Source organism: Leptosomus discolor, chromosome 4, assembly GCF_034619465.1.
Source record: "Leptosomus discolor isolate bLepDis1 chromosome 4, bLepDis1.hap2, whole genome shotgun sequence".
NCBI lineage: Eukaryota > Metazoa > Chordata > Aves > Leptosomiformes > Leptosomidae > Leptosomus > Leptosomus discolor.
Window position 1 is genome coordinate 21,636,835 of NC_141394.1, and position 26,922 is coordinate 21,663,756.

A 26,922-nucleotide genomic window follows, 5' to 3' on the forward strand; every position below is an offset into this window, starting at 1 on the left:
AATGAGTGATTGGCATGGAAGCGAGCCGAGTGAAACAGAGGTGAGGAAGATGCTTGTACACAGCAGAGAGAGATTTGCTTAGTTGGGGTTTGAAGATACCCTAATGTTCAGCAGAACCAGCACATTTAATGTTACCTTCTGGTCCATACCTCTTGAGGAAGCAGGTATGCCTATCTGTCTTGCACTGCATAGGCATGCACACAACCTCTCCCATCTCCCCAGCACATCTGAAGCATGAACTGGGGAAGAGGAATGGGAGCCATTCACAATTTGGCAGGGCATGATCTCCTCTGAAATATCTGCCTCTCAGCTGAAATTTTGTTGACTCCGAGTACTGAGAGCCAGAGCAAAAGAGAAGATGAAGGCTCTTAAGCATTTTTTTTTGGTAATACTTGCTTTAGCAGGTTGTAGATGGGATGTGAGTATCAGACTACTGCAGAGACGTTTCTTTAGAGTGTTTTGGGAATGTGCCTCAAGGTGTAAGCTATGCCAGTACCTTTGTGTTACATGTGTAACACATGTATGTGCGTGACACACGCTTGGGTTAATTATTTAAATCTTAAAATGTTGGAAGTCACTCCTCTGCATATGAGTTCACATATGAGCACGCACACACATACAGCACACTTGTGTTAATTACTTAAACCTAAAAATGCTAGAAGTCATGCCTTGATTCTTTTTTTCTTCTTCTTCTTTTTTTTTTTTTTAATAGCAGATGTTGTTAAAACTTACACCAGATTGTAAAATCTTGTTTCAAAGGACCAGTTCTGAAGAAGTCTGATGACTCCTTCCCCTGCTCTTCCTTGCTTTCCAAAGTGGTCGCAGTAAAATCCCACCTCTCCAACTACTTTGTAGGTGTTACCCCGATGCAGACAGGAGAAAACAAATGCGCTGGTTTGTTGTTTGTTGGCTTTGTGGAAATCCTTTTCTGATTTTGATGAGCATTTTACTGCAGCATCCAATTGGTGACACTCAATAAGTACTCAATAAGTACTATTGAGAGAGGCAATTGATGCAAAATCCTTACTTACCATTTTCTCAGTAGCTAAAAAGAAGCGGTGTTTTACCTACCAAAGCGTTATTAAAGGAAACTCAGGCATAGCAGCCAGTGTCAGCAATATGCCTTGCAATCAAACAAGAAATATGGTAGACACTCCAAGACATGAGATAACTGCCAAGGCTTATTGCAGAGCAAAGAGCTTTTCAAAAAATGTTTTCTCTGAAGAGCATCAGATTTCACTCACTTTGCACAGCACAGACATGCCTTGGCAATCATGATTAGCCTCATTTGGGCCTGTGGAATCCATTATTTTATAGCTAGTCTCATAGCTGGCAGGATGACAAACAGTTTATTCCTCTTTGGAGAGAAACTGGACCAAAAGACACAGAGCTTTAATTCAGTGTTCCCCCACCTAAGAAATTTTTCCCTTCCTGTTTATTGCTTAAGGCAAGACACCTAATGTTTACCTTGATGGCTCTGTCAGGCTCTTGACATCCCAAATTTATCTCATGCCTGGATGAGGACAGATCTTTAATGAACTTCAGGCTTTTGTTCCTTTTAAAGCTAGGCAAGGAAGGTTTACAATTCATCTGGCAAGGAAGAGATAAAGAGCTATGCAAATAATAGTTATTCTTAATTAGGTATGTTTGCCTAGTTGCCAAGTGATCTTTCCATGTGTTTGACATCCCAGGAGGAGGAAAAAGTGGGGTAGTTATCCAGGTCCATTTACTCGACCTGATTACACATGGGCTGAATAACCAAGGGGAGTAAGACCTAGACTCAAACTTGCTTACAAGAGCTCTCTGGGGTTAGGTTTTACCAGGCAAGGTTATTTCCCAAACAGCTGTTTTGTTGTGGGGTATTTAACCGTTCTGTTGGTCTGTCTTTCCATGCCCTGTCTCTGAGCTCTCCTGGGCTGAGCTTGCAGCGCTGGGAATTAGGTGTAACGTAGTTTCCTGCCCTGAACAGCCATGCTCAACAGCCCTGGAGGATCAAATCCTGCTGCTGCCACCCCTTGGTCCACTTCTACGTGCACAGAAGCCTTCCTTGATGGAGAGGAGCATCATCTTGGTATTCGTTTTGTGCCCAGACATTTTCCAGAGGGGCACTGTTAAATAAGCATTCTTGGAAAATGCTCAGCTATCTTTCTTTTTTTTGTTTTTTAGACCTGGAGCTGGAAGTAATGCACAGTAATGCCTCTCTCCCCTTTTGGAAAGGATCTCATAGCCTGGATTAGGTTCAATTCACGCCTCTATTGGAGGGACCAGATCTCCACACCTTGCTTGTCCTAGCCACAGGACTGTGTTGCAAAAACCTGGTAGATGCTGAGCTCAGCATCAGGCTGTTCATCATAAGCAGGAGCCAGCTACAGAAAAAGTGCTACAGAGGGTCAGCCCTGCAGTGCTTGCCTCCCTTTCTGGATCTGCGCTTTTGCCTTTTTTCTTGTTTCCTTTTTTTTTTTTTTTTTTTTTTTAATTATTATAGGAGAATGATATCCAGGTGGCTGATTCTGCTGTTATTTAATGGCAGCTCACTCATCTGCTGTTGTGCTGGACACAATAAGAGGCCAACTGCCAAGGAAAGTTTGGCTGAATGACTTGTAGCCGTAATCGAATTTCACACACTACTTGTATGGTCCTTTTTTTCCCCTCTCGTGCTAACTCATCTAGCTGCTTCATTTTAATTGATGAATTTAAAATGAAAATTCAGGTGCACAAGTTGAGAGAGTTGCAGTGAATTAAGAAGTTACTGCTGTTTTTTGTATAAACTGGTGACAACAGGTGAATGTGCTGCTGGCCGTAGGGTCACAGCAGAAATCTGTCCAGCTCGTTTTTCTGCTTTTGGTGGTGATGAGCAGTGCCCAGTACTCTGCCAAACGCTTTCACTAGCATAAACAACCTTTTTGTTTCCCAAATTCAGGGATGAATTGTTTTTTCAGGTTGACTTATCTCTGGAATGGGGCTTTAAACATAAAATCTCACCTACAGAAGAGATTTATACTCGTTAAAAAATAAGATATTTCTTCTGAAGATGAACTTTGAATATAGCGATACTTGCTGCTTCTTTTTTTTCCAGTGCAGTATATTTTGGAACTCATAATACCTTTAGTGAATTATCTTTACTTGAGCAAAAAATATTTACCTCTTGGAATAATACATTTACAAGTGCAGCGCAATCACATTCAGTATCTGCTGAAGCTGATGAAGTGTCTGCTTCTTCAGAGAAGCCAGTCACTGTGACTGCCACCTGGAATAATAACAAGAGGAGAGAGGCAAAGAAAGAATAGAAATTATTCAAGGAATTTTGGGAAATTCAATTGTTTGCAAAACCATTGAGAACCATCTCACTGATCTCTGCTTTGCACAGTAGCATCAGCTCTTGCAGGGCCAGGCATGTAGAAAGGATTTTACTGTTTAACCCCAAAACTCAGAATCCGAAAGTTTTGTTGACTTTCTATAGGACTGATATTTTTTTTAATTTTTTTTTCTTTGCTTAACAAACTATTTAAAGGCATAATTTTTTGTGTGATTTCGTACCTAAAATAGGAAATGAGGTTATAATATTTAAGCGCCTAGAAAACTGGCCTTTAGGGAGCAGTGACCTGGGAAAGCATTTGTTATTTCTTGGGTTTGAGGGAGGAGTCTGTGTGAGGACTTGAGCCTCTGATGCCTGTCATTCATTACACGAATGTCTAACAAAAAGATGGCTTCCTCCCAAAATAGCCTGAAGTTTGATCTATAACACACAAGGCGATTTTGTAGGAAACCGTAACTCTTTTCATCTCACAGAAACCTCTAGTGGACGAGAGTTAATGTATATTAGTGGTTTCCTGGGTCCTGATGGCTGTAGGTTACACTGATGGGTGTGTTAACATTAATAATCCTTAGTTTTATTTTAGTGAACATCTATTTAGTTATTATGTATTAAAAAGCAGACTGAAATCACTGACATTTTAAGGAAGCTAAAATTAATGGTTTGAAAGGTTTTACAAATTTAGCAGATGAATGGAAATCTAAGGGAAAAAAAATCCACTTATGAAAAACAGCAGCTTTGATTTCTGCAAATCTAAGATACCATATTTAAGGATCTAATTTAGGTTGTGGTTCGTGAACGCGTTTACGGATTATTGACATTTCCAGTCTCTCTACTTCACAGCCAAATTAATTAGGAGGCGATAATTTTGGGAATGTGTTACTTGAAGCCATTGTAACACAAGGTACTTGTAGAGCACCTTCAGTTGCTGATGCCTGGATATTATATGAAAAATGTAATTTGGAAACAGAGCAAGTGACATTATTTCTCCCAGAACTTCATTTGCTTTAAAAGGCAAGCATTTCTCCTGTGCAATAAATCAAGATTATTCTTTTTCCCAGGCTTATGGGAGGGAGTAGAATGTGCTCTTACAGGTACATACAGTCAAGAAGAAGGAAGTACTCTGTTTACTGAAACCTTACATTTTCTTGAAAACATAAATAACCAAAATGATAAATAATGTTATAGACCAAGAGGGTCCCACCATTATAATAATTTAAACCTAAACAAACTTTAAAACTTAGCTTGCAGAATAGTTTTGGAGAACTGCAATGGAGAGGCTCGAAGTTGCGTGTGATTCTTTCATAAGTTGATTCGTGGCGATATAATTGATAAGAATAATTTCTTCATTCCTCTGGCTGGAGAATGAAGGTCTGAGTGCTTTATATTCAACTGTAAGGTTACTTTTGGTCTGCAAAGCCAGGCAATGTTAATGGGGTCTGTTCCCCATTTAAATGCATATAGGCGCTTGCCGTTAGCACAGGTGAAGATCCCCCAGGTAAAGCAGCAGTGGGGCACAGTGCAATCTGGTTTTATTTATTGTACCATGCCAAAGGAAGCTGACATTGTTCTTGCTCTGAAAAGGAAGGGAAATGATTTCCAGAAAACCTGTCATGTTGAGGAGGAAAAAACCACAAACCCATAAATTGTAGTAAAGTGGGATTAGGTGGCAAGAATGGGAAGATAGCAACAGTATGTATTTGCACAGTAGTCTTAGCAAACCTAATTCTTTCATTTTCTGTGCTTGCTCCTGAGCCAAGACCCAAGAAGGCTCTCCCTGTTGCATCTTAAAACTTTTCACATTAAAAGCTCATTAAATGACAGTTTCTCTGGGGATAATGGGACCAAAGCTAAGTTCTGGCTTGAGGGCAGCTTGTTGTGGAGGGTGGGGACAGAGGCTGGTCACTGTGTTTTCTGTAGTGAGGACAGTTGCAATGATGGGACTGAAACCAAAGACCACTGTATTGCTGTTGCTTTTCCTTTACCTAGAGGCAAAATGTCATCTGACCTTCTCATGGCTACAGCTTGCTGCAGTGGATGTGACTGTGTTCCTGTTATAAGGGCATTCAGGGTCCAGCAACCACCCACCTGCACTACAGTGGAACACCAGCCTTTCCTAGAAGGAGCGGGTGGGTGAGAGAGATAGTGGCATGTGCTTTGGTCTGTGTCAGTGTTGCAAGGAGTGAGCACTGAGCTTGGCTATATGGTCTCTTTTGTCTTTTTAATTATGTGTCAGGAGAAGAAAATGAAGCAGAGATGGTAACTCTGCAGCATTTTGAACTCTAGGTTGCCAAAGCAGCTCGTGTCCTAGAAATGCTCAGCTAGCTTTCTGACTGTTCTTCTGGCAAACCATATGTGGGGGATTGAGTGTGTTTTAAGTACAAATTTATAAAAGAAGATTATTTTCGTATTTTTCGTATTTCAGTGGGGCTTTGAGCAACCTGGTCTAGTGGAAAACGTCCCTGAACATGGCAGGGGGGTTGGAACTAGATGATCTTTAAGGTCCCTTCCAACCGAAACCATTCTGTGATTCTATGATTTTCATTCCCTAGGTTTAGATATATTTGTTTTAAATCTGCTGCTACAGACTTCAGCGTTTCTCCAACTGTGCATCCCCATCAGGATCTGTCTGTGTACCACCTCCGCTTCCCAACAGTAAAGCACCATGGGTTTGAAACGCATACAGGTCCTCTTCAGCCTCACTGGCTGAGTACTTGGACACAGAGGACAAGCAAGAAGCTGATGGTCCTCCTGCAGTATATGTGCCTCACTCTTATGTTACCTCTGATCTGTCAACTGATGCATTTCTTGGGGGACCTCAACCGATTTCTTAAATTTTACATGTTGGTGTGGTGGTTTGACCCTGGTTGGATGCCAGGTGCCCACCAAAGCTGCTCTATCGCTCCCCCTCCTCAGCTGGGCAGGGGAGAGAAAAATATAACAACAGGCTTATGTGTTGAGATAAGGACAAGGAGATTACTCAGCATTTACCGTCACAGGCAGAAGAGATTCAACTTGGAGGAAAAAAATTTAATTTATTACAAATCAACTCAGGAAACAGTAATGAGAAATAAAAACCAAATCTTAAAACACCTTCCCCTCACCCCTCACTTCTTTCCCAGGCTTAACTTTGATCCCAATTTCTCTCCCTCCTCCCCCCGAGTGGCACAAGGGGACAGAGATTGGGGGTTGCGGTCAGTTCATCACACGGTTTCTGCTGCTCCTTCCTCCTCAGGGAGAGGACTCCTCACACGCTTCCCCTGCTCCAATGTGGGGTCCCTCTCACGGGAGACAGTCCTCCATGACTTCTTCAGCGTGAGTTCTCCCATGGGCTACAGTTCTTCATGAACTGCTCCAGCGTGAGCCCCCCTCATGAGGTCTCTAGCATCAAACCTGCTGCAGCGTGGGCTTCTCTCTCTCCACAGGCCACAGGTCCTGCCAGGAGCCTGCTCCGGTGCAGGCTTCCCACGGGGTCACAGCTTCCTTCAGGTATCCACCTACTCCGGCGTGGGGGCCCTCCACGGGGTGTAGGCAGTCATCTGCTCCACCGCCCATGGGCTGCAGGGGGACAACCTGCTTCACCATGGTCTTCGCCGCAGGAGAATCTCTGCTCTGGCACCTGGAGCACCTCCTCCCCCTCCTTCTTCACTGACCTTGGTGTCTGCAGAGTTGTTTCTCTCACATATTCTCACTCCTCTCTCTCGCTGCAATTACTGCTGCGCAACAACTTTTCCTTTCTTTATCACAGAGGCGCAATCACCATGGCTGATGGGCTCAGCCTTGGCCAGCAGTGGGTCTGTCTTGGAGCCAGCTGGCATTGGCTGTGTCGGACATAGGGGAAGCTTCTAGCATCTTCTCACAGAATCCACCCCTGTAACCCCTCCACTACCAAAACCTTGCCACACAAACCCATTACAGTTAGGCAGAGAAACTGCTCAGGACCTCATGTGCCCTATTACTATTAGCATGACTGGGAATACATCCTACCCAACAGCAGATTTTCCTACACCCTAGAGGACAGAATTTCTCTAGCGCTAACTACAGGGTCCTGCCATCAATAATCTCCTGTGCTGGATGTGCTGTGAATCTGATGCCACCCTCACCTGTATATTGCCTAGTTGCCTAGACTGCTTCTTTCTATTGTGATAGCTAAAAGGAAATCTGTTACTAGCACGTGCTTTGGTGCCTTAAATTTTGAACACATCACTTGTTAACTTTAACCTTCTTTTACTAAAGGAACACTAAGGTTCCAGCACACAGCCATGTCTTCAAAAAAAAAAAAACCAACCAACAAACACCTTCATCTCCAAGCAGTCTCTACATGGGCATGCTTTGGCGTTCCTTGCTAGGTTTGCAGCTTCCCAAACATGTTCCTGTTCAACCTAAAGTCCACAGATGGTGTGTGTGTGTTGGGGAGAAACAAGTAAATTGGGAGAGCTCTCTGTAGGTGCTGTAGGGAAGCCCTCAAGTCAAAGGCTGAGTGTGTTGTGGGTGCTTTGCTTTTGGCACAAGGCTGGCCAAGGAACTTGAGGTCTAGGGATAAGAGAAAGAAAGAAAAGGCTGTAGATCCGAGACAATCCTCGTATAAGGAGCCCAGGTGCAAGGCATCTTCCAGACTTTGTTTTATCATTAGTGGGAGCTCCATGCTTGAGTCCAGCACAACAGGGCTTAGGGCCTATTGGTGAGTCAGTTGTGTGATGGTCACCATCTTGGGTCGTGTGTCAGGGCAGGGCACAAAGACAGTGCAGTGCCTTCTGGGGATGTTTCTCCCTAGTTGGTTCCCTAGTGCCATGACCACTTTCTGGCTTCACCTCCACATGCATCTGGTTAAGCTGGTTGATGGAGGCGAGATGCAGCTGTTCTCCACCTCTGGCGTGAAGCACCCTCAGCATCGCTGAGATTCTGCATCTTGTACTACTAAGGTCAGCCTCAAACCTGTTTTATTAATCCTTCTATTTTGTCATTAACTATGTGTTTAATGCTGAGTCTTATTAAATTAAATCAGTTTGACCTGTGAAGGACAGGATCAGGGACTGGATGACACTTACTCTGCTATTAAACAACTTTCTTGGGAAAAAAAAAAACAAACAGTTGGCAAAGTACAGGGCACAACTTTTTACTTTTGCAATTGCCTGTTAACATCCCCCCTACTCAGATAATTTTTTATCCAGGAGTTTTGTGCAAACCTGTTGTGGGTTTGAAGCAGTGCCGGAGAGAGGGTTCTCTACAGGACTCAGACACTGCATGCTTATGCCTTAAATAGTTGAGTGCAACTCAACGTGGTGGTAAGAAAATGAGCAGTTAATGTTGTTCAAGTGTTAATTGTGCCAGAAATTAAGAGTGTGTTTTCAGAGCCCCAACCCAGCAGTACTAAGAGCAATTAATTAATTTGTTTGTGTGATTTCTCTGAATGGGTGGCAGGAATCAGGCTGATCGCTTGGCTCCAGGCGCAGTGGGGGCAGGCTGTAGCAGCTGATGATCGCACATCAGCCTCGTTTTTTCTTCTAACTGAAGAAATGGGAGAAAATCAGGGTATGTGAAAAATCTTGTTTGTAACTCCCTTCAGACCTCACCAGTTGTTCTTGATTTCCTTCGGGCCTCTAGCACTGTTGAAGCCAATGGTACTGGCCTGCAACTGGCTTAGGAAATTGAGGTGACATACCCTTGTTCTGCTCCAATGCAGCAGTAGCAGGAGTGGAACATCTTGCTGTAAGAGAAATAACTGTGTGTACCGCAGTATTTAAATTCTATGGTCTGGCACAGGCATTGCAGAGATGTAAAATTGTCTGTAATTGAACAAAATTGTAAAAATTCTTCCAATACTTTATAAAGACAGTTTTGCAGTGATAGGTTGCATAATTGAAGGGATAACCAGACCCTAATTAGACCTTTCCTTTTAAAATTGCGCAATGAGCTAAATCCTCCAAGCTTCCCATGCAACCTGTTTGAATAATGCAGTGTCCCAATATAAGCTGAGAAATTATTGAAATTCAAAAGCATATTCAAAAGCATGTAGTCTTAAATCAGCAAGAGGAAAATGTGTATTTGGGATATATACAATGGAAAGGACCATGCAGGAGGTCACCAAAACACGCACTTTGTCTGGAATTATAAGAGAGCTGAATATGGCACTGGCTGCTAATAACATATATGAGCTATTCAGAATAAGGGTAATCAATGCTTCAGGTCACTCAGCTCAGCTGATCATGAATATATTATCTCCTGCAGAAGCTTCTCTCTTCCTGCTTTACAATATCACACTGTTGTTCAAGTGCATTACAAAAGCTTTTGCTAATTTGGAAACGTAAAGTACTATCTTCTGTGCTGCCAGAGGTACCATATACATAAGCCAGAAGAATCTGTGTGAAGCCATACATTTGGGGATCTGTCGTGTTGCTTTCTTCCTTTTGCCAGATGCATTTAATGTTTTTCTGAATACCAGCCACAGCCTGGGATGGAGAGAGCAATTGCTGTGCAGGTTTCCCCAGTTTCTGGGTCTGGTGCTTTTTAATCTTGCTGGCTCTTTCCCTTGCAAAACCAGGCACTTGCACTGAAAAGCATCGTCTCTGTTCCCTAGAGCCCTGACAACCACATGGTGAAAACATTTGCCTTTAACCTTAACCTATTATGAGGTAGAAAGGAACCCGAATCAAAGCCCAGGTAAAAAAGGCTGTTTAAGTTTGGAAACATTAATTTTGGGAGCCGCAGCTGGCTCTGGATGTGTGCTTCCCAGCACAGCAAAGTGCAGATCCACATGTCTAGCCAATGCATTTGCAGTCTTACCCTGAAATTGTTCTTCCATTGAGCCTGCAGTTTCCCATCCAAATGAATGAGACTTTTGAATGCAAGGGGATTTGCAGTCCCAGCACCGGAGGACAGTCATTTGGCAAGTGTCTCAGTCTGGAAGGGGCCAGAGAGAACTCTGGGCAAGCAAAAACAAAGCACGCGTGCATACCTTTGCATTCCTGTCTTGCTTCTCTGAACAGAGATCTCTCAGCTGTCAAAACCATACTGGTTTGCTGGCAAGTTCTCACTTCTCCCTCAGTGATATTTTATGGGGCCTGTCTTCTACACCTTCAGGGAAGAGGCCCTGCTGAACCAGCAAACCCCAGTGCTGGGGGTGCAGAAGCTGTTTGAGGCCCCACTATACTGGAAGAAGGGGTCTGTGCCATGACCGCAGGGGACTTTTGCATAAGGGCCCCCAAGGCCTCTCACAGGAGGTTGTTAGCTATAGAAACTGGTACTGAGCGTTTAGCAATTAATAAGTGCACGGCATTTATTTATTCTGACTGCAAGGGGCTTTGTCCTAAGGGATGCAACCTCTGCAGCGGCATTATTATGCGTGGTGAATAATTCACATAAAAATACCCAGAAAGGTCTGGGATTGGACTTTTTAAATAGTGCTTAGATTTTTTTAACTTGTTAATACTATAAGTCTTTAGGATCTTATAAATCGTGTAAGTATTACATATTTAAAATGTTTTTTTCCAAGTATTACCAAAGTTTGTTTCTCTGAGACGTAGGACAGGACTCTATGAACATCCACTGATGTACTTCATTTGTCTCTCCTAAGTTCTCTACTTGTGTCATAAGGGAATATTCTCCTGCTTGAAGTAGGGCTTTCTGTTTTACAGGATTTTGGTGAAATATATGAAGATGTATATTCTATAAAGTTTCTATCTGGAGTTTTTATTCTATATGTAAATCTGTATCAGTCATCTGTATGAGTATTTGTTTTGCTCTGTGAAACTAGTGCAAGGCTGCTGCTGACAAGGTATCTCAAATAGTTCAGGGGTCTTGGTATGTCCCAAGGGTTGGTTTTTTTTTTCTTCTTCTTAAAGATTTTTGTAAAGTTGAAATTTATCTGTATTTTGTTCAGCTTGTCTGCATATTATCCAGTGTATATCAGAGCAAAGGCTTTTTATATATTAAAAAAATGTTCACATACTAAAGTAAATTTATAAAGCTTCCTTTTCATATGAAAGAGATAAAGAAAAGTACCTGGCCAATACAGTACCATTAATCTATTCTCTTTTCTCCTTTCTCTCTTTACCTCTCTCTCTACAATAGAAGTGGAACAAAAAGGTAATTAAATACCTTTCAAATTATATATATATATATATATAACTTATGTATAGGCTAAGTTATTTAACAGTTTAACGTTTTAGTTGAAATACTTTGTCATTAATTCTCACTACTTTTTTGTTAAAGTTTATTTAGTATCTCTGCTGCTCAACTTCAGATAACTCATTTTTACTGAAAAGTTTTTACCAGTGTCACTTTCTTCGCTAAATTTCTATTCAAAGGTTTAGATAACTTACTCTTCTCATGTCCCAAAGAATTTTGAAAGTGTGCATACATACGTATGTGCATAAGTGTATCTAATTTTGCCATAAAAGCCTCTTGGAAATAGCACCCCTTTATCAGCAGCTCTGGGTGGTTACTTAGACTCCAATAGAGCAATATACTTTAACAGTAGTTACTAAATCAGATTTTCCTCCTGTCTTGCTCTCCAGAGGACATCAGCAATTTCTGCATTTCTGAAAATAATTGGTTATGCTCCAGGCAGGGAGCGTGAACACAGGATCTCATCTGCCAGCCCCATGCTATCCGAAGCATGTGGTGGGATACCTCTTCCCACCTCCCTGCTGCCTCTCCTCTCATCATGGTTATTGTACTACTCATGTTCTCGGAGATCAGCATTGCAAATAACCAACAAATATTCTCCCCCTGAAGTGTGTGCAGTGCCTCCAGGTCAGGAGGATGCTGCCAGGGATGACAAGGGCCAAGCGAGACAGTTCTGCTCCAGAGCATCCCTCCTTTTGTCTCTCCGGCCAGCCTCTTGGCGTTGGCGTTCCTGTGATGCCAAGGTCAGCTGGGTACTGGCCAAGCCTCCTCCCAGGTGCTGGGCATGCCCTGGCCCTTCTCAGCCCCCATGAAGTCTGAGCAGCAAAGCACCCCAGTTAGTCAAACTGCTCCTCTGTGCTCCTTTCATGTAACAATAGAAGGTATATGTTTTTAAGTTCAAATTACTACTATATTTAACAGGACATTTTTTAACTGATTAAAATCTAGACCTTGGGTTCCTCTCCAGTGAACTTTATTCTTTTCCTTCCTTCTTTCCTTTCTTCCTTCCTTCCTTCCTTGTCTTTTTCTTCCAGCATCCATATGTCATTCGTTTTTAATTATGTGGACTGCATGTTTTGTGTGTCCTGTAGCAGCTTTGAAAGCCTCACTTCTAATTATACTACAGATCAATAGACGGGTGTTCCCCCTGACTCCCTTTGCTTTAAACGCTCTTCAGAGTTGCTAAGGGATTCGCCTCTGCTTTGCTGTTGGTACCCTTTAAATATTTAATATTGCTCGGGCTGTAAGGATGGGAATTTCTTTCTCTTATTTCCATTTCTAGGCCACTGTTCTGTGGGCTGTTCAAATAAATATGTGGATTAATTCCCCAGGAGTTTACCCCTTCACCTAGTAGGTACTGATTCACTGCAGAATATAATCTGGAAATATAAACCCAGAAATCCTTTGGGGGCTCATATTCATTTCAGAGTTTACAAAGGCGAGTGGTCCAAGTAAGTACACCTGTAAAAATAGATTTGAAAAGCAATAAGAAAATGAGCCACAGCTGATAGAAAAAGCAGGGAAAAAACCCCAAAACATTCAGTTCAGTGGAACAAATCTTGTTCTAGAGACACAGCCAGCAGGAAGGCTAGTCTCCAGCTACAAGGCATTGCTCTTGGGTTTCCTCTGATCTTGAATGTCCTCTGCTCTAGAACTAGAAGCTGTTGAGATGTTTGGGCCAAGCACCCCTGAACTGTCATTAACTTTGGGTTTTTTTGTTTCAAATTCTTTCCCCTCTGACAGTTTTTCTTTGCCCTGGACTGCTGAAAGGAGTATACCAGAGTGAACACTTGTTTGAATCTGACCACCAATCTGGTGCCTGGTGCAAGGACCCCCTGCAGGCCTCTGACAAGATCTACTACATGCCTTGGACACCGTACCGGACAGACACACTGACGGAGTACTCCTCCAAAGATGACTTCATTGCTGGGAGGCCAACAACGACCTACAAACTCCCACACCGCGTGGATGGCACGGGTTTCGTGGTGTACGATGGGGCTTTGTTCTTCAACAAGGAACGAACCAGGAACATAGTCAAGTTTGACTTGCGGACGAGGATAAAAAGCGGGGAGGCTATCATAGCTAATGCAAATTACCATGACACCTCTCCCTACCGCTGGGGAGGCAAGTCTGATATAGACCTGGCTGTGGATGAGAACGGGTTGTGGGTAATCTATGCAACAGAACAAAATAATGGCAAAATAGTCATTAGCCAGTTAAACCCTTACACGTTAAGGATTGAAGGGACGTGGGATACTGCCTATGACAAGAGGTCAGCTTCAAACGCCTTCATGATATGTGGGATTTTATATGTGGTGAAGTCTGTGTATGAAGATGACGACAATGAAGCCACAGGGAATAAAATAGACTACATATATAATACTGACCAGAGCAAGGATAGCATGGTGGATGTGCCCTTTCCAAACTCCTACCAGTACATTGCTGCTGTGGATTATAATCCGCGGGACAACCTCCTTTATGTATGGAACAACTATCATGTCGTGAAATATTCCTTGGATTTTGGTCCGCTGGACAGCAGAGCAGGTAAGGGGTTTAATAACAAGCCAAAATCTGAATCAGGCTTTCTATTTTTCTTATAAATAGGGTGTAAAATTGAAGTACACTCCTGTCTTACTGATCTGACTGTGTTTCTGTAGATTAAGCCCCACCACAAGATCTATGATGGTTATTGAGACATTAATACATGCAGAATATATTTTTTTATTCTTAGTTTGAAATGAAATAGAGAAAGGAGCATGCTACCTGTGACTAACCTGAAACAATCTCCAAATGTCCACGCTCTTGTTCACATCACAGGGATAACACTCTTTTCTCCTTAATTGGATTTTCCTCCGTACATCAGATCATCTTCCCTTCTGCAGGAATTTTGGCAAAACAGACCATGGAAGATGCTGTCGCAGCAAACAGCAGGGGAAAACTGCCAGACAGTTTAAATGACTTCATTCCATTAAGCTGGGGGAGTTTGGGCTGTTTAGGGAAGCTGCTGCTAATTGTATACATGAGCATGCATCCACAAGTGTGTGTCTAGAGTCAGGAGGGGAATTGACAACGAAGTTGACTCCAAATTGTTGGTTTCTTTTTTTTGAAGTTGCTGGGGTTTTTTAAAGCATTTCATGACTTTCGCTAAGAGAGGAGCATCTGGCCCCCAGAGGATTCCCAGCTTTTCCAATTTTTTTTGCTGTTAGAAACTATGCTGGAAATTACTTAGTTGGGTTATATTCCTGATTTCTTCATTGTTTTGCAAGTATTATGTTCACAGTTGCCACTTTATTAGTAAAATGACTTAGCCTGGATTGTGGTGAAACTCATATAACAGTGCAAGAATTTCCAAATGTCATTTGCGCAGTCGTTTTCAAATGGTTACTGCTGTACGTGGTATAGTCATAGTTGTATCAGGTAGTTCCTGTGGTGGACTTTCTGCTTCAGAAAGGCTGAAAAAGTAAGAGGAAATGCAGAATTAATAGAATCTGGACAGTAAACTATTTCATTTGTAACATGGCTTTCTCAAAACATTCTTTTTTTTTAATAAGAAACTCAGAAGTGTATGAGTGGATTCAGGGCTTCAGATTGCAAAAGAAGCAGTCAAGAGGTTTCTGTTGCTGAGCTTTTCTTTTTCTTTTCCTGTGTGCAGCATGTTATCCATATAAAAAATGGATCGAGAGATGCTGAAAGAAACTGTGGATATGAAAATCTGGGGAGGGATGGAATAAAAGTAGTAAAATGGCAATGAATTTCTCATTTTTATACAAAAATGTAAGGAAGAGGAGAAGGAAATCTTGAGGAGGGCGATGAACAGAACTGATTGACTGTTAAGAGAGAAGCAGGGATATTTTCAACGATGTTGACCTCTGCAAGATCTCAGATGAGCAAAAAATGAAGTAATACTTCTTATTCTCCCAACTTAATGATGAGCACGTACATTCTGAGTGGTGGAGTGAAGCAGAGCAATTTCTGAGCTGTTGGTTATCCCCGAGGAGTGAAAATCAGTTTCATCCCTTTCAGAGGGATTTCACAGAGTTTCTCTCCTTTTCGGTGAAGTACTTCCAGGTATTACAGTGAACTCTCTGCTGCCACCTTTTCACATGGTAACCATTGTCAGCAATAGCATCTTTAATTTAAAAAAAAAGCCATAATCAGTGAAAAAACCAAAATTTTATACTTTTCTTTAAAAAAGGAAATGATTCTCCCATTTTTCCCAGTCTAAATCAGTGAGACAGGAGACCAGGTGAAAACATTGCAGAGGGCTGAATGTCTGTGAGGTGCAAGCATTTGATTTGAAAACCCTTTAATTTCACTCATGTTTGGATGAGATTTTAAAATCCCCCAGTACCTCAGATGAAAAGCTGAAGCACTTTTTGGCTTTGGGTGGTGGACACGAGAGTGTTAATCTGATGTCGTGGAATCTAGTGAGCCGTCTCTGACATTCCTTTTGTGCAATTTTTGATAGCTTTGTAATGTGGGCACAAAGCTGAATTTTACATGTTTTCCTCTTCTCTGAAAATTGCCAGGATTTCCTTTTTGGCAGACATGCATAAGGATCCCATTACGTCACTATTTACAGGTTTAGACGACTTTTGAGAGGACTGCTCTGACAGCGAGATTCACGATGAGACAGCTTGAATGGGCCAAGGCATTTCAAAGCAAAGAAAAATACCTTTGCAAAGGGGGTGGGGTTTACTGCTTCATTACCTGCACAGCCGGATTAGTGGGGACGTTATTTTACACGCCAAACAGAAACACCGATTTTGAACTGAATAGGTGAGAAAACGCTTGCTTGACACCAGGCTTTTTTTCAGAGAGGAGCTGGGAGACCAGGTCTGCATGACTGTCTCTCTTCCAAGTTCAGTGCAACACATTTTCTGGTTAGCACCAAATTTCATGCTGCATTGCTTTATATATTCTACTAAATATATGGCTTAAACCCAGCTCCTCCACCAAAGAGTAGAACAGGAGCCAATGCCACAATAGGAAAGCAGTGAAGACCCAGGATATTTTTATTTGGTTATTTAGTTGTGGGGTTTTTTACAGAGTGGATTGTGGATATGTGTTTCACCCTTTCTCTTCCTAAATCACCAGTGTTTCTCTGTTTAGAGCAAGGCAATGTTCAATGAAGCCATTTTCCATAGGGGTACAGTTTGAGTAGCAAATATGTAAACAATGTGTGCTTAATTAGAAAATAAAAGAAAGATTATGAAATTGATGGGTCGATCAAATTGCTTGTTAAAAAACAATTATGGGTAAAATTTTAGGAGAAGAGCTCTTAAAGCCAAAAATTGATCGTAACAAGGAAAGTAATATATTTAGCTACCTAAATAGCCAGTAACATATTTGAAACATATTTAAAATCTTTGTATTGTACATTTCAAGGATATCTAAAATAAAAAACAGGTGTTGAGGGCTCCAGTTCACTTAGAATCAAGCATTTTCAGTCTTTTCCCAAACCATCCAGGGAGACAGGGAGGAGGCGGGAGTTGCTTAATTTATAGGAAATGCAGGGATCACATCCTCTCGCTTTTCACAGTGATTAAACATTTTCTGTGAATTTTAATTAAAGGTCTGTTTGTGCATGTAGGTTTGGAACATACTTGGGATCTTCACTGTCACAAAGCTTCTCGCACCTGCTGTTTAAAAAAATGGACTTTTACTTCTCAGAGTAAATGAGTGTCGAAACCTGGAGTTTCTATGCTCAGCTTCTGTAGCAGCTGAAGGTACCAATGAAGACAAAATATTCTGAAGTCTTAAGTAAGGCACAAAGCTGGATTCAACTGATCTAGAAGCATTTCAGGGTTCTTGATTGAATTAAAGGGAATTGTTCATTTTTCTCAGAAATGGGAAAAGCTGTGTTTTAAGGATTCGCCCTGCTCATTTTTTTTTTTTCCTTTTGTCTGGGGTTGTTTTCTTTTATCCCAAAAGTGGTTTTGAAAGCAAACACTCCTCAGAGCCTGCAAATCCCAGGAAACGTGTCATTACTGTCTACCTTCAAGAAGTGGACTTGAAGATACCAAGAGCCTTTGAAGCATATTTTCTTTGAGCTGTTTGGCCTTAAAATGAGTTTTTGGAGGATGCTTCTCCAAAAATGCTCCTGAGCTTTTGGGTTATTTCTTTGTAGCTGCTTTTGTGTTTGCTAATTTAAAGTGATGGTGAGAATAGCTCTGCAACTCTAGCAGTGTTTTCCATCACATTCTTCAAGAAGTTGAACCCAGAAAAGTGCTCAGGTTATGTTTTTATATTCCCCGCTAGACATGTGCAGAGAGGGAAATGAAAGGCAGTATCAACAGAATGAAAAATTTTCTGCAACCTAATCAGTCTTAATATTCACCAGAGTTACATGTTTTAATCATCACCCACTTGTGATACAGTCTGCATAAACAAATTCAAGAAAATATCAACAAATCCTCCTCTCCAAAAATGTAAAGTGCTCCCATCCTGCTTCCTGGCACCGTGCTGCATACAAAAGCATGTCTCCTGGCTTTGCATCTCTGCACGTCCCCTGACAGTCATGACTCCTGCCTGGGCACTAGGTCGGGGTTCTTGGGCAGCAGAAAGACCAGAAGAATAAAGTTTTATCTTTTGAATGCCTGTGGTGCCCCACACTAGTGCCAGCAGCTCTTGCACAGGGGCTCAGGATGTGCTGGCTGAGAGTTTAGACCAAGGATAGGAACCGGAGCCTGTCCCATAGCTCAGCGGTGAAGAAGTCCAGGGAAGGACTTTAACCAGGATGAGGATCTCTCTGTGCATGTCTGGGACTTGGCTGTCTTGGCAACTATTCCCAGTGGCATGGGAAATACAGACCTCCTGCTTTCGAGGAGATGTTTTAAATTATGTCTAGGAGACACAGGCATTATAATATGGGTTCTTTAATATTTGTGTTAAGTTAATAAATAAATATGTCAAATATGTAAAGAAGATAGTGGTATGATATAGGGTAATACAGCCTCATTGTGCTTAAGTGGCTTCCATAGATTGTGTATTAACGCTGTGGACTGCCAGTCCAATATTTAAATGTGATATGAAGCTTCCATCCCTATCTGTGATATTTTAAAAACCTCAGAGGGTGCGTGTCAAACTTTTATCCTCCACATTTTGTTAAATATTGTGGGATGCTCTCTTGACATGTGATTACAACCATTTTATTCAGTAAGGGTGGTTGGTTTGGTGGGGTTTTTTTCCTAAAACAGTTTTACAATGCAGATAAGGTGAACCCTCTGTCCTTATAATATGCTAATTAAGTGCATTTGTGTCTTGGGTAAAAGATGTGGCAGTATGGTGATGAATAAGAACTTTAAACACATATGACACCTCGTTAAAATGTAATTTTCACATCATAAATCTGAGGCTTTTCCTTTGACAGCTGAGTAATGTGGATAGTGGGCAGAGGATCTTGAACATTTCAAAGCTGTCACGTGCTAATAGGTAGCTGAAAGCGGCTTCCTGCTCTGCTCGCCTTTAACGCCCTACATCCTTGTCTGGGAAACGCATCAAAAGGGCTGCCGAATCTTAAATCCCACTTGTGCACAGGATATGAATTGCAATCGCTTCAAGATCCCATTGCGATAAGCCATGCTTAGTATCTCTGAAGCTGAATTCGGGCTGCATTTTAAAAGGCCAGCTGAGCCTTTTTGATGAACAGCTTCTCCTGGCAGACAAGGGCCGTTTTTAGGGAGCTGCTGAGTGTTTAATTGCAGCTTCTCCTGTGTTTTTATTTTCCAGTTGCTTTCCTCCCATCTAGGAGCATCCCTAGCTCTCTCGCTCCTGTTCCTCTTCATTGCTTACAGTGACAGCTGCTGGTTGCACAGTGTTGCTGGAGGTTTTCAGAGAGATCAGCATCCTCTGCTAAACACGTATCATGTCTGGGGCCTTGGCTTTTATCCTCTAATATTTGCCCATATATGTGTGTCCCATTTATTCTATAAATATTTCAGTCCCTTTTTGCTATTTACATGTCTAAGTTTGGAGGTGAAGAAAGCAGCACAGAGACCCTTCATCTTTTATAACAAAGCTGACGTCTCAACCTACATTTGTTGCCAGGACCTTAAGCTCAGAAGGACAGGAAGCTATTTCACCTGCCTGGGGTATACTGGGATCCAGAATTGCATTTCTTCCCCATTTTGAGGCCTGATCTCTCTCTTCATTTTTATCCTGTTTTAAATTTTCACTCTTTGTAAAGCAGTGTTTGATTAATAAATGACAAAAAAGTATCCTATCACTGGACACTTTTCTGAAATTAGGGATTTCTGCTTTTTGCCAGGAAAGCTGGAGTTTGAGCTTCTCACAAAAAAATCTTTAAAAAGTGCAAGATTCCTTAGCTTCAAAACACTCTCTTTGTGGAGCATTTCATAAATATTAATACTGTTTGGTTAGCGCAGCGGGAGTATCTTCAGTGCCTTTCTAGTATGAATAAATATGTAGTTGCTCCCTCTTCCTAAATAAAAACGTACTTCTCCCAGTAGGACTTGGAGATAGCCTTACCGAATGGAGGTGGAGGAGCCCTCCGTTTCTTCAAGTCACTGCTCCTACTACAAGGTACCTATTTGAGTCAGCCTGAGAAAATGGTACAGCACACTTAACCCATCCAGGAGCTAAACTGGAATAGTGCTGTATCCTCTTTGGAGAGTGGTTGTTAACTATTGCAAACCAAATGGGAATCTGCTGTAAGGCCTGCATGCCATGAAGTCACAGCCAGTATCCACGGGCTGGGTTCCTGTTCCTGCGGGCTGGCAAGCAGGGTTGCTTGGGGAGTGGGCTGGTGGGCAGCCAGGATGGTTGAAGTAGGGGAAGGGCAGCAAGAGACAAAATGATTAAGCTAAACTTCACTTTCAAGCTTCAAAACAAAAGGAGGCCAGAGACTTCAGCACTTCATAATCCTGTCAAATGCCAGGAGGAAGAAAGCACCTTGCCAAGAACATGTCTGAAAAGCTGAGGCGGCTGTTCCTGGCAGCAAGCATGGGATATACTGCTGAAGATAGCGGGGTGTTTGCATAGGGAGAGAAGCATTAACTGCGTATGAAGGATAATGGCTTTTCTTCTTCTGCAGCGAGCTCTTCGACTTGAGGAATCAGCCTGTAGTTGTGATTAATTGTTGTTTCATTAAGTTCAAGACCACCGGGTTGTCACGCTGACATCCACCACAGCTTATCAGTCTGATGCAAATACCTTGCACCAAACCCAGCTATGAGTGTGACAACGCTTTGGGTCTGAGCTGTTTGCCAGAGGCAGGGAGCAAGAGGTGACCCATAGCAAACATCCGAGACTGCCTTTTGCAGGAGGAAGTGACTGCATCATGTACTAGAGGCAGCTTTTGAGTGTTGGATTTTTACATGTGTGTTATAGTGAAAAATGCATTGTTTATCTCTTGGCGAGTAGATTTTGTTGGCTTGTGTGCAGTGATAAGGGTCTGCACAGGGTTGGGTTTTGCCTGGCAAGAGACTCCAGGATGTTCCATTTTTGAGTGTTTGCCTCTGCCAGCTGCTCTCCTCCCACCCCAAAACAGGATTATAACCTGCCAGGCTTATTCTCAAGGCATTAACCTCTCATCTTAGATTACATTTGTGCACCTGGTTCCTCAAGGCTGGCCCTATGTGGTGCAAACACCTTCTTCTCCCTGCAGCTCTGCTCTGGCCTGGCTGCAGAGCCACTAGCCTGGCTTGGAACTTGGGGTCCCAGATGCTTTCTTCATGTGCCAGCTTGGGGTTTGCTACTGTTTTTTTTTTAAAATGAGCAGCCTTTATTCCTGCTTCCCACTCAAAATACCTCCACCATGGCAGCTCATGGATCTGGATTGCTCTCCTCGCTTGTCTGCCACTGATTGTGTTTGTTCTGGAAATGACTACTGTAATATTTTTAGCAGCACTTATTAAGACTTGTCTCCTGAAGTGTAGTTCAATGTTGCTAATTAACTTCTTCGATGCCGCCAGCACTCTGCATCACTGCCATGCCAGGTTTTCTTTCTTTTTTTTTTCTAACCAAGAAAGCCAAGAAAGCCGATGTGGATGCCCTACCATATTCTGCTTTAGAGTCAAAGCAAGCAGAGAACACATTGGATGCCCTTCATACTGCAGGCCTTCATACTCTGGTTGAAGAGGACTAAAAAACTCTTTAGGAGTAAGCTACAAAATTACTGAACCTTTATGGGGAGGCTTTACAGAGCCTTTGTGGTGATGCCCTTAACATCTCCCCATCCTTCAGATGTGGCAGCAAGTCAACTTTACAGACACCTCAGGTATAACTGTGCTGATATAAAGTGCCCAAGGTATACATGTCCATTTCTTTTGGGTGACTATGCCAGGTGTGCATCAGCAATGGTTGATACAATGAAAGTTCCTGGAGAGTTTCAGCTCAGCCATTATTCACACATCCTCTGAAGCTGGTGGGAGTTTGGAGTAGGGGCTTCAGGAGCGAGTCCACAGTGAATATATGTTTGCCCTGGAAGGAATTATTACATTTTGCCAGTCAGAGGCTTTTTCACTTCCTGGTTGGTGTCTAAAGCATCCAAAGAGGACATATAAATATAAATTGTAAGCTGGAACAAATAGTGAATATCCATATGAATTTGAATCTCAATATCTACCATACATTTTTATGTTGAAAAGACTTTTTTTAAGGGTGTGCTCCTGATTGGAGGGCAAAGCACATGGCGAAGGCTTAGGTGAAAGAGATACGTCCATTAAAACAATGTAGTGATTGTTTGCTGTAAAGGGATTTCTTCACTATAAATAGGATTTTTGCTTGATTAATATGTGCTGAGAGGAAACAGAACTTAAGGCAAATTTCACTGAAACACGGGATTCGGTCTAAAAAGACTGGCATTGAATAAGCAAACTGGGTGTTTCATGTTACAAAGCTCCTCGGTTCTGTGTTCTCACCAAGTACCAGCTGCTTGAGACTCAAAAAGGAGGGGGAAAAAAAGGAAAGAAGCGTCAGAGCTGAAAACTACAGAAGTTATACACTGGCCATGACAGAAGATGGGAAAATCAGCTGCCTTTATACCAGTCTGATCTGGCTTACTGGGGTGCCATTCATGTTTCCCTCAAATAGCTGGAATAAATTAACACAGCCACTGGAGAGATGAGGCATTAGGCAACTCTACAATTCTTTTTCATCTGTCAGTGTTTAGAACGGAGACAGGGAAAGGACCGTCTGTGTGCTGCAGGCAGAGAGAAAAAGTAAAAGGCAGCATCAAGTATAGATATGCCAGCAGAGAAGAAGTCCTTAGTCCATTTGCAGGGTCTTTCCAACATAACATGTGAAGAAGAGCTTTTGTGAGTCCCCGTGTATGGGCCTCAAATTCAGTTGCCCCTCTGACTGTGTTAAACTATTCCCTTTATCAAAGGCATGCGTGAAGGATGCTGTGGCTCACTAAGGTAAATCGGCCTGAATACATGTGATGTTTTGCACTCTTGTACTACTTAATTAAGCAAGTGACTGGTAATGTTAATGTGAACACTGAGGCTCCAGGAGGAGGGAAATACTGAGGGAAGACTGCATGGAGAAAAAAAAAAAAAAAGGGGGGCGGCTTTTATTTTTCTGAGGGAGAGGTAATAAAATATATTTGCTTGATGGGAGCATATGTATACACTGGAGGGTCTAGCGGCAGTGAGTATTTTTGGCCTTCTCCACCTAAGTGCTTGCTTTTCTCACTGGACAGTGACTGCCAAGTATTTTCTTGGTGCAATATTGAGTGTGTTACAAAATCTTCACAAGAAATATCTTTGGAGTAACTGGTACAGATTTTATTGATAAAAGCATTGAGCTCCTAACCATGGCAAGTATCAGGATGACTGAGGAACACCAGCACCCAAAAACCAAGCCAAGGTGGAAAGCGCTCTGGCAAGTTTCTGGTCAATTCATATAGTTAAAAGTGCACATTCATCCAACATTGTGTTGGGAGAGGTGCCTCTGCCTGGTGCCTTGCTTGTAAATATAAGCTGTCTTATGGATAAGCAAAGCCTCCTCCTGAGCTTGAAGTAAATGAAGCTTTTGGGTAGCCTAAAACTGCACAGTCAGAACATGGTGTGTTGTATAAAGCTGCTGTAATGTGTTCTTTTCATATAAATGAGTTTAAATTGACTCCAGTATGAAGAGTAGAACAGAGAATTAAATTAGATTAATAGATTTTTTAAGACCAGAAGGGACCATTAGCTCATTTAGTCTGACCTCTGTAATGCATTCGATTGGATTTCATCCGCTTCCTCTTGTACTGAGCCTAATGACTTGACTTTAACTGGAGTTTACCTTCCAGAAAGGCACCCAGACAATCAGTGCATCACTTCACGGAGTGCTTTTCTTGGGTTGATATTCTCTCAGTGTTAAAGAAGTAAAATAATATTTGCATTGTAAATGTTTTAGTTGTACTGCCCAGTCAGTAAATCCTTTTACTGCTTTTTTGCATCATACGTAAAAAGTCAAAAATGTGCTTCTTGAATTACGCTCTTTGCACCTTGCTCAGACAGTGCTTAGGAGGTTGCCTTCTGTGGGAGTTACTGGTAGGTCTGAGTTTTTTTTTTTTTTTTTTTTTAAGATGTTAGAAACTTGTTACATGGAGTGGGAAATTCCTGAATAGACCGAGAAAACAAATAATTCACTAGCAATGAGAATATAGCTTTCTGGGCACTAAAACCAAGAACACCTTCTACTTTCAAGTGTGTACTTTATGATGAGTGTCACTAGATGTGTCTGTAAACTCTGCTTTTTAATTAGAAGAAATTACCAGTCTGCAGGGTTTGCATACTGCTCTCTTAATGCCACTTCCATTTTTATTCGAACCAGGGTGGTAGGGAGTGACATTTAAACCTCCGAGTTTGTCGTCAAGTTCTAATTTTCTCACTGATGAGAACATCTGTCCATTGGAAAGGGCAAAAACTCATTCCAGCAGTTTCCCCATAGGGTATTGGAAGATTTAATTCCAAATGGGTTTTCTGATTGTTAGTTTCGGGTTTTTGCCTTTTGTTTCTTTTTAGAGTCTGTATTTACACTGGGTAAAAAAAGATAATGATGCAAGGAAGTGAGCTGTAGAGGGTGCAAGAAGCACTTTGGTAGATAACCATTAATTGAATTAGAGTGTTGTAACACCAGGTTTTTCACGTCAAAACATACTGGCAAATTTTGGTGTAAAGAGGTTGACATTTTCTTAATATGCAAATATAAATTGGCTGCGCTAAAAAAGTCTTAATTCAAATTGAAATACTATGCTATCAGAATGTATTTTTTCCTTCTGACACCGTGTTTTGTGATATTTTGAATGAACTTCACCTTCAGGCATTTCTTTATGGTTATTGACCACGTGAGAGACGCTTTATCAAGGCTGTGGCTTCATTAGATTGAGCACTGTGAGAGTAGACTCTTTCTCACTTTTTCATTGGAGAGAAGAAGCCTTAAAATGGGCACGTATCAAGGAAGGCTAGGGAGGTCCTGTCTTCCCTTTACAGTGTAATTTGTGACCACAGTGATGTCATGCATGTTTGGAAGTCATCACCCCAACATAGTTGACAGTGTATGCGTCAGCTGTAACCAAAGAAAAAGGATTCGAATTAGCCAAAATGACTCTGAAATGTCTTTGGGGCTGGCTGGTACAGAGTAGCACCAATGGGAGTTTTGCACTGCTGATTTCTATGCAACCTGCATCGAAGGTGGTAAGCATTGCCTTGCTGAACCACGGCCTTTCTGTGTTTCATTAAATTTCCCCCTTATGATGACTTGGGGAAATTATGTGAAAAGTTTCTTTCTACAGTTAGTTGACATTTCTCAGTGATGAATGTCTTTCCTTTAGTGAGTAGACCCAGAGCAGTAAAAGCTGCTCCTTTCCAGATAGAGGGTTTGTTACAGTGATCTTACTGTCCTCTTCCTACTCTGATTTGAAAGCTGATTTTAATCTGCAAAAGGAATAATCATTAAAAATATGGCATGCATCAGTGCATTTCTTTAATTCATCTTCCCTGGAAGCCTTTTGGATACAGAAGCAGCAGACATGGGCTTGTGCATACCTGAGGTTTATTCACAACTTGCTGAAATGATGTTTAAACGTGATTTCTTCCTTCCGTGCATGGACTGCAGAGACCTGTTTAGCATCATGCTGCTAACCTGGTTCCTCCAAAGTCACTTTGCGATGTGACCTGTTTCCTTGCTGGAGAAGCTTAGAGGAGCCTGTTGCGCCTTCTTTGAAGTGGAGGTGAGGATCTTTTGAGGGAGCGGAGGCACTGGTGTTTTGGGAGGTTATCTGCTACTGGGCTGGCCAAGAGGAGGTTGTCTACCAGGGCTGGCCAAGAATGCCTGCTCACCTCTGTGGGTGCATCTTGCCGCAGAGGTTGCCTGTTAGCCATCGTGAGTCGTGTCAAAAAATGTCCGAGGCTGTTGATATCAAACAGGGAGGTGGGGAAAATGTGAGGCTGGTAGTTAGCTGCAGATGAGGTCTTTAAACAGTAGTAGTTTGAAGATGGACCTAGCAAAGGGCAGTAAAGCAACCAGTATTTTTGCCTGAAGTTAGAAAAGAGGTCAAGTTTTATGAAATCGTTTAACATGCATGGCAGAAACTCTGGCCTATCACTAAAGGTGGCACTTTCCATAGCTGGCATGACTCATTGGAGAGACGTCTTTGAGAGTTCTGTAAAAGTATTTATTTATTTATTTGTTTGTCTAGAAACCTGAAAGAAAATCCTTTGGATGTTTCCATACGGGATGTTGATGTTATCTCGTCCCCTCAGTATCTTTATAAACTTACAGTTGTTATTGATTCTAGAGAACTGTTTTACCTGTCCTGGGCTTGTGACTCTTCTACTACAGGAGACTGATCATTGATTATTTTATTATTTATTATTGCATATTTAACAATAATACTGAGTGATGTTCTATTCTCAGCTGAGTCTCCAAGGAATGCAACTGTTTCTTATTATAAAGGGGGGGAAAAAGTAATTAAATTTTAATTATTTTTCCCTTTTGCCCAAATATCTTCACACAGTGCAAATTAAATAAAATTATTTAGCCATGACAAGCACTTCTGCCAGTTAACCCCTGAGAAGTGAAGCTGAAAAATGTATGCCACGCACATGCAGGCAGTCACACGCAGATGCCTGGAAAAAAGAAACCCAAAGGAGTCTAAGACAAGCATGAGTTAACCAGCCCAACAGAGCTGTGAATGGGAGTTTAAGCAATAGTGACGTCCATCTGCAAGCTGATCTGAGCTCTTTGCAGCTTCCCATCTGATACTCTGAAGAATCTTTTTCCCTTCTGGCTTAATAGCTAAAGATTAATTGAAGTTCAAGAACTCAGTATTTCTAGTAGCCTTTATACTGAAATTTAAGATGGGTAATTTAACTTTGAATTGATTTTTTTTTCTTCAATTTGAGCTTTTAGTATGTGCATATTTTTATCTCCGCTGTGCTTGGATTTCCTGAATTACAGGCAAGATTACCAAGAGATATTCATTAGACAAATGTGTTTATTAAAAACATAAAGATTGTTGTACTGAA

At 41.8% G+C, this 26,922-nt stretch overlaps 1 protein-coding gene across 19 annotated transcripts in view; it reads left to right on the forward strand.

The window, feature by feature from the left end:
* ADGRL3 (adhesion G protein-coupled receptor L3) overlaps nt 1-26,922 on the forward strand; it is a 268,359-nt gene that overhangs the window by 83,008 nt on the left and 158,429 nt on the right. For 14 of the 19 annotated variants that reach the window (XM_086463866.1, XM_086463870.1, XM_086463871.1 and 11 more), the window contains 2 exons: nt 11,384-11,398; nt 13,184-13,984. In XM_086463866.1, coding sequence (XP_086319992.1) covers nt 11,384-11,398; nt 13,184-13,984 — 816 coding nt within the window. The remainder of the gene's footprint in view (nt 1-11,383; nt 11,399-13,183; nt 13,985-26,922) is intronic. The other 5 variants (XM_086463867.1, XM_086463875.1, XM_086463879.1 and 2 more) reach the window with 1 other exon arrangement.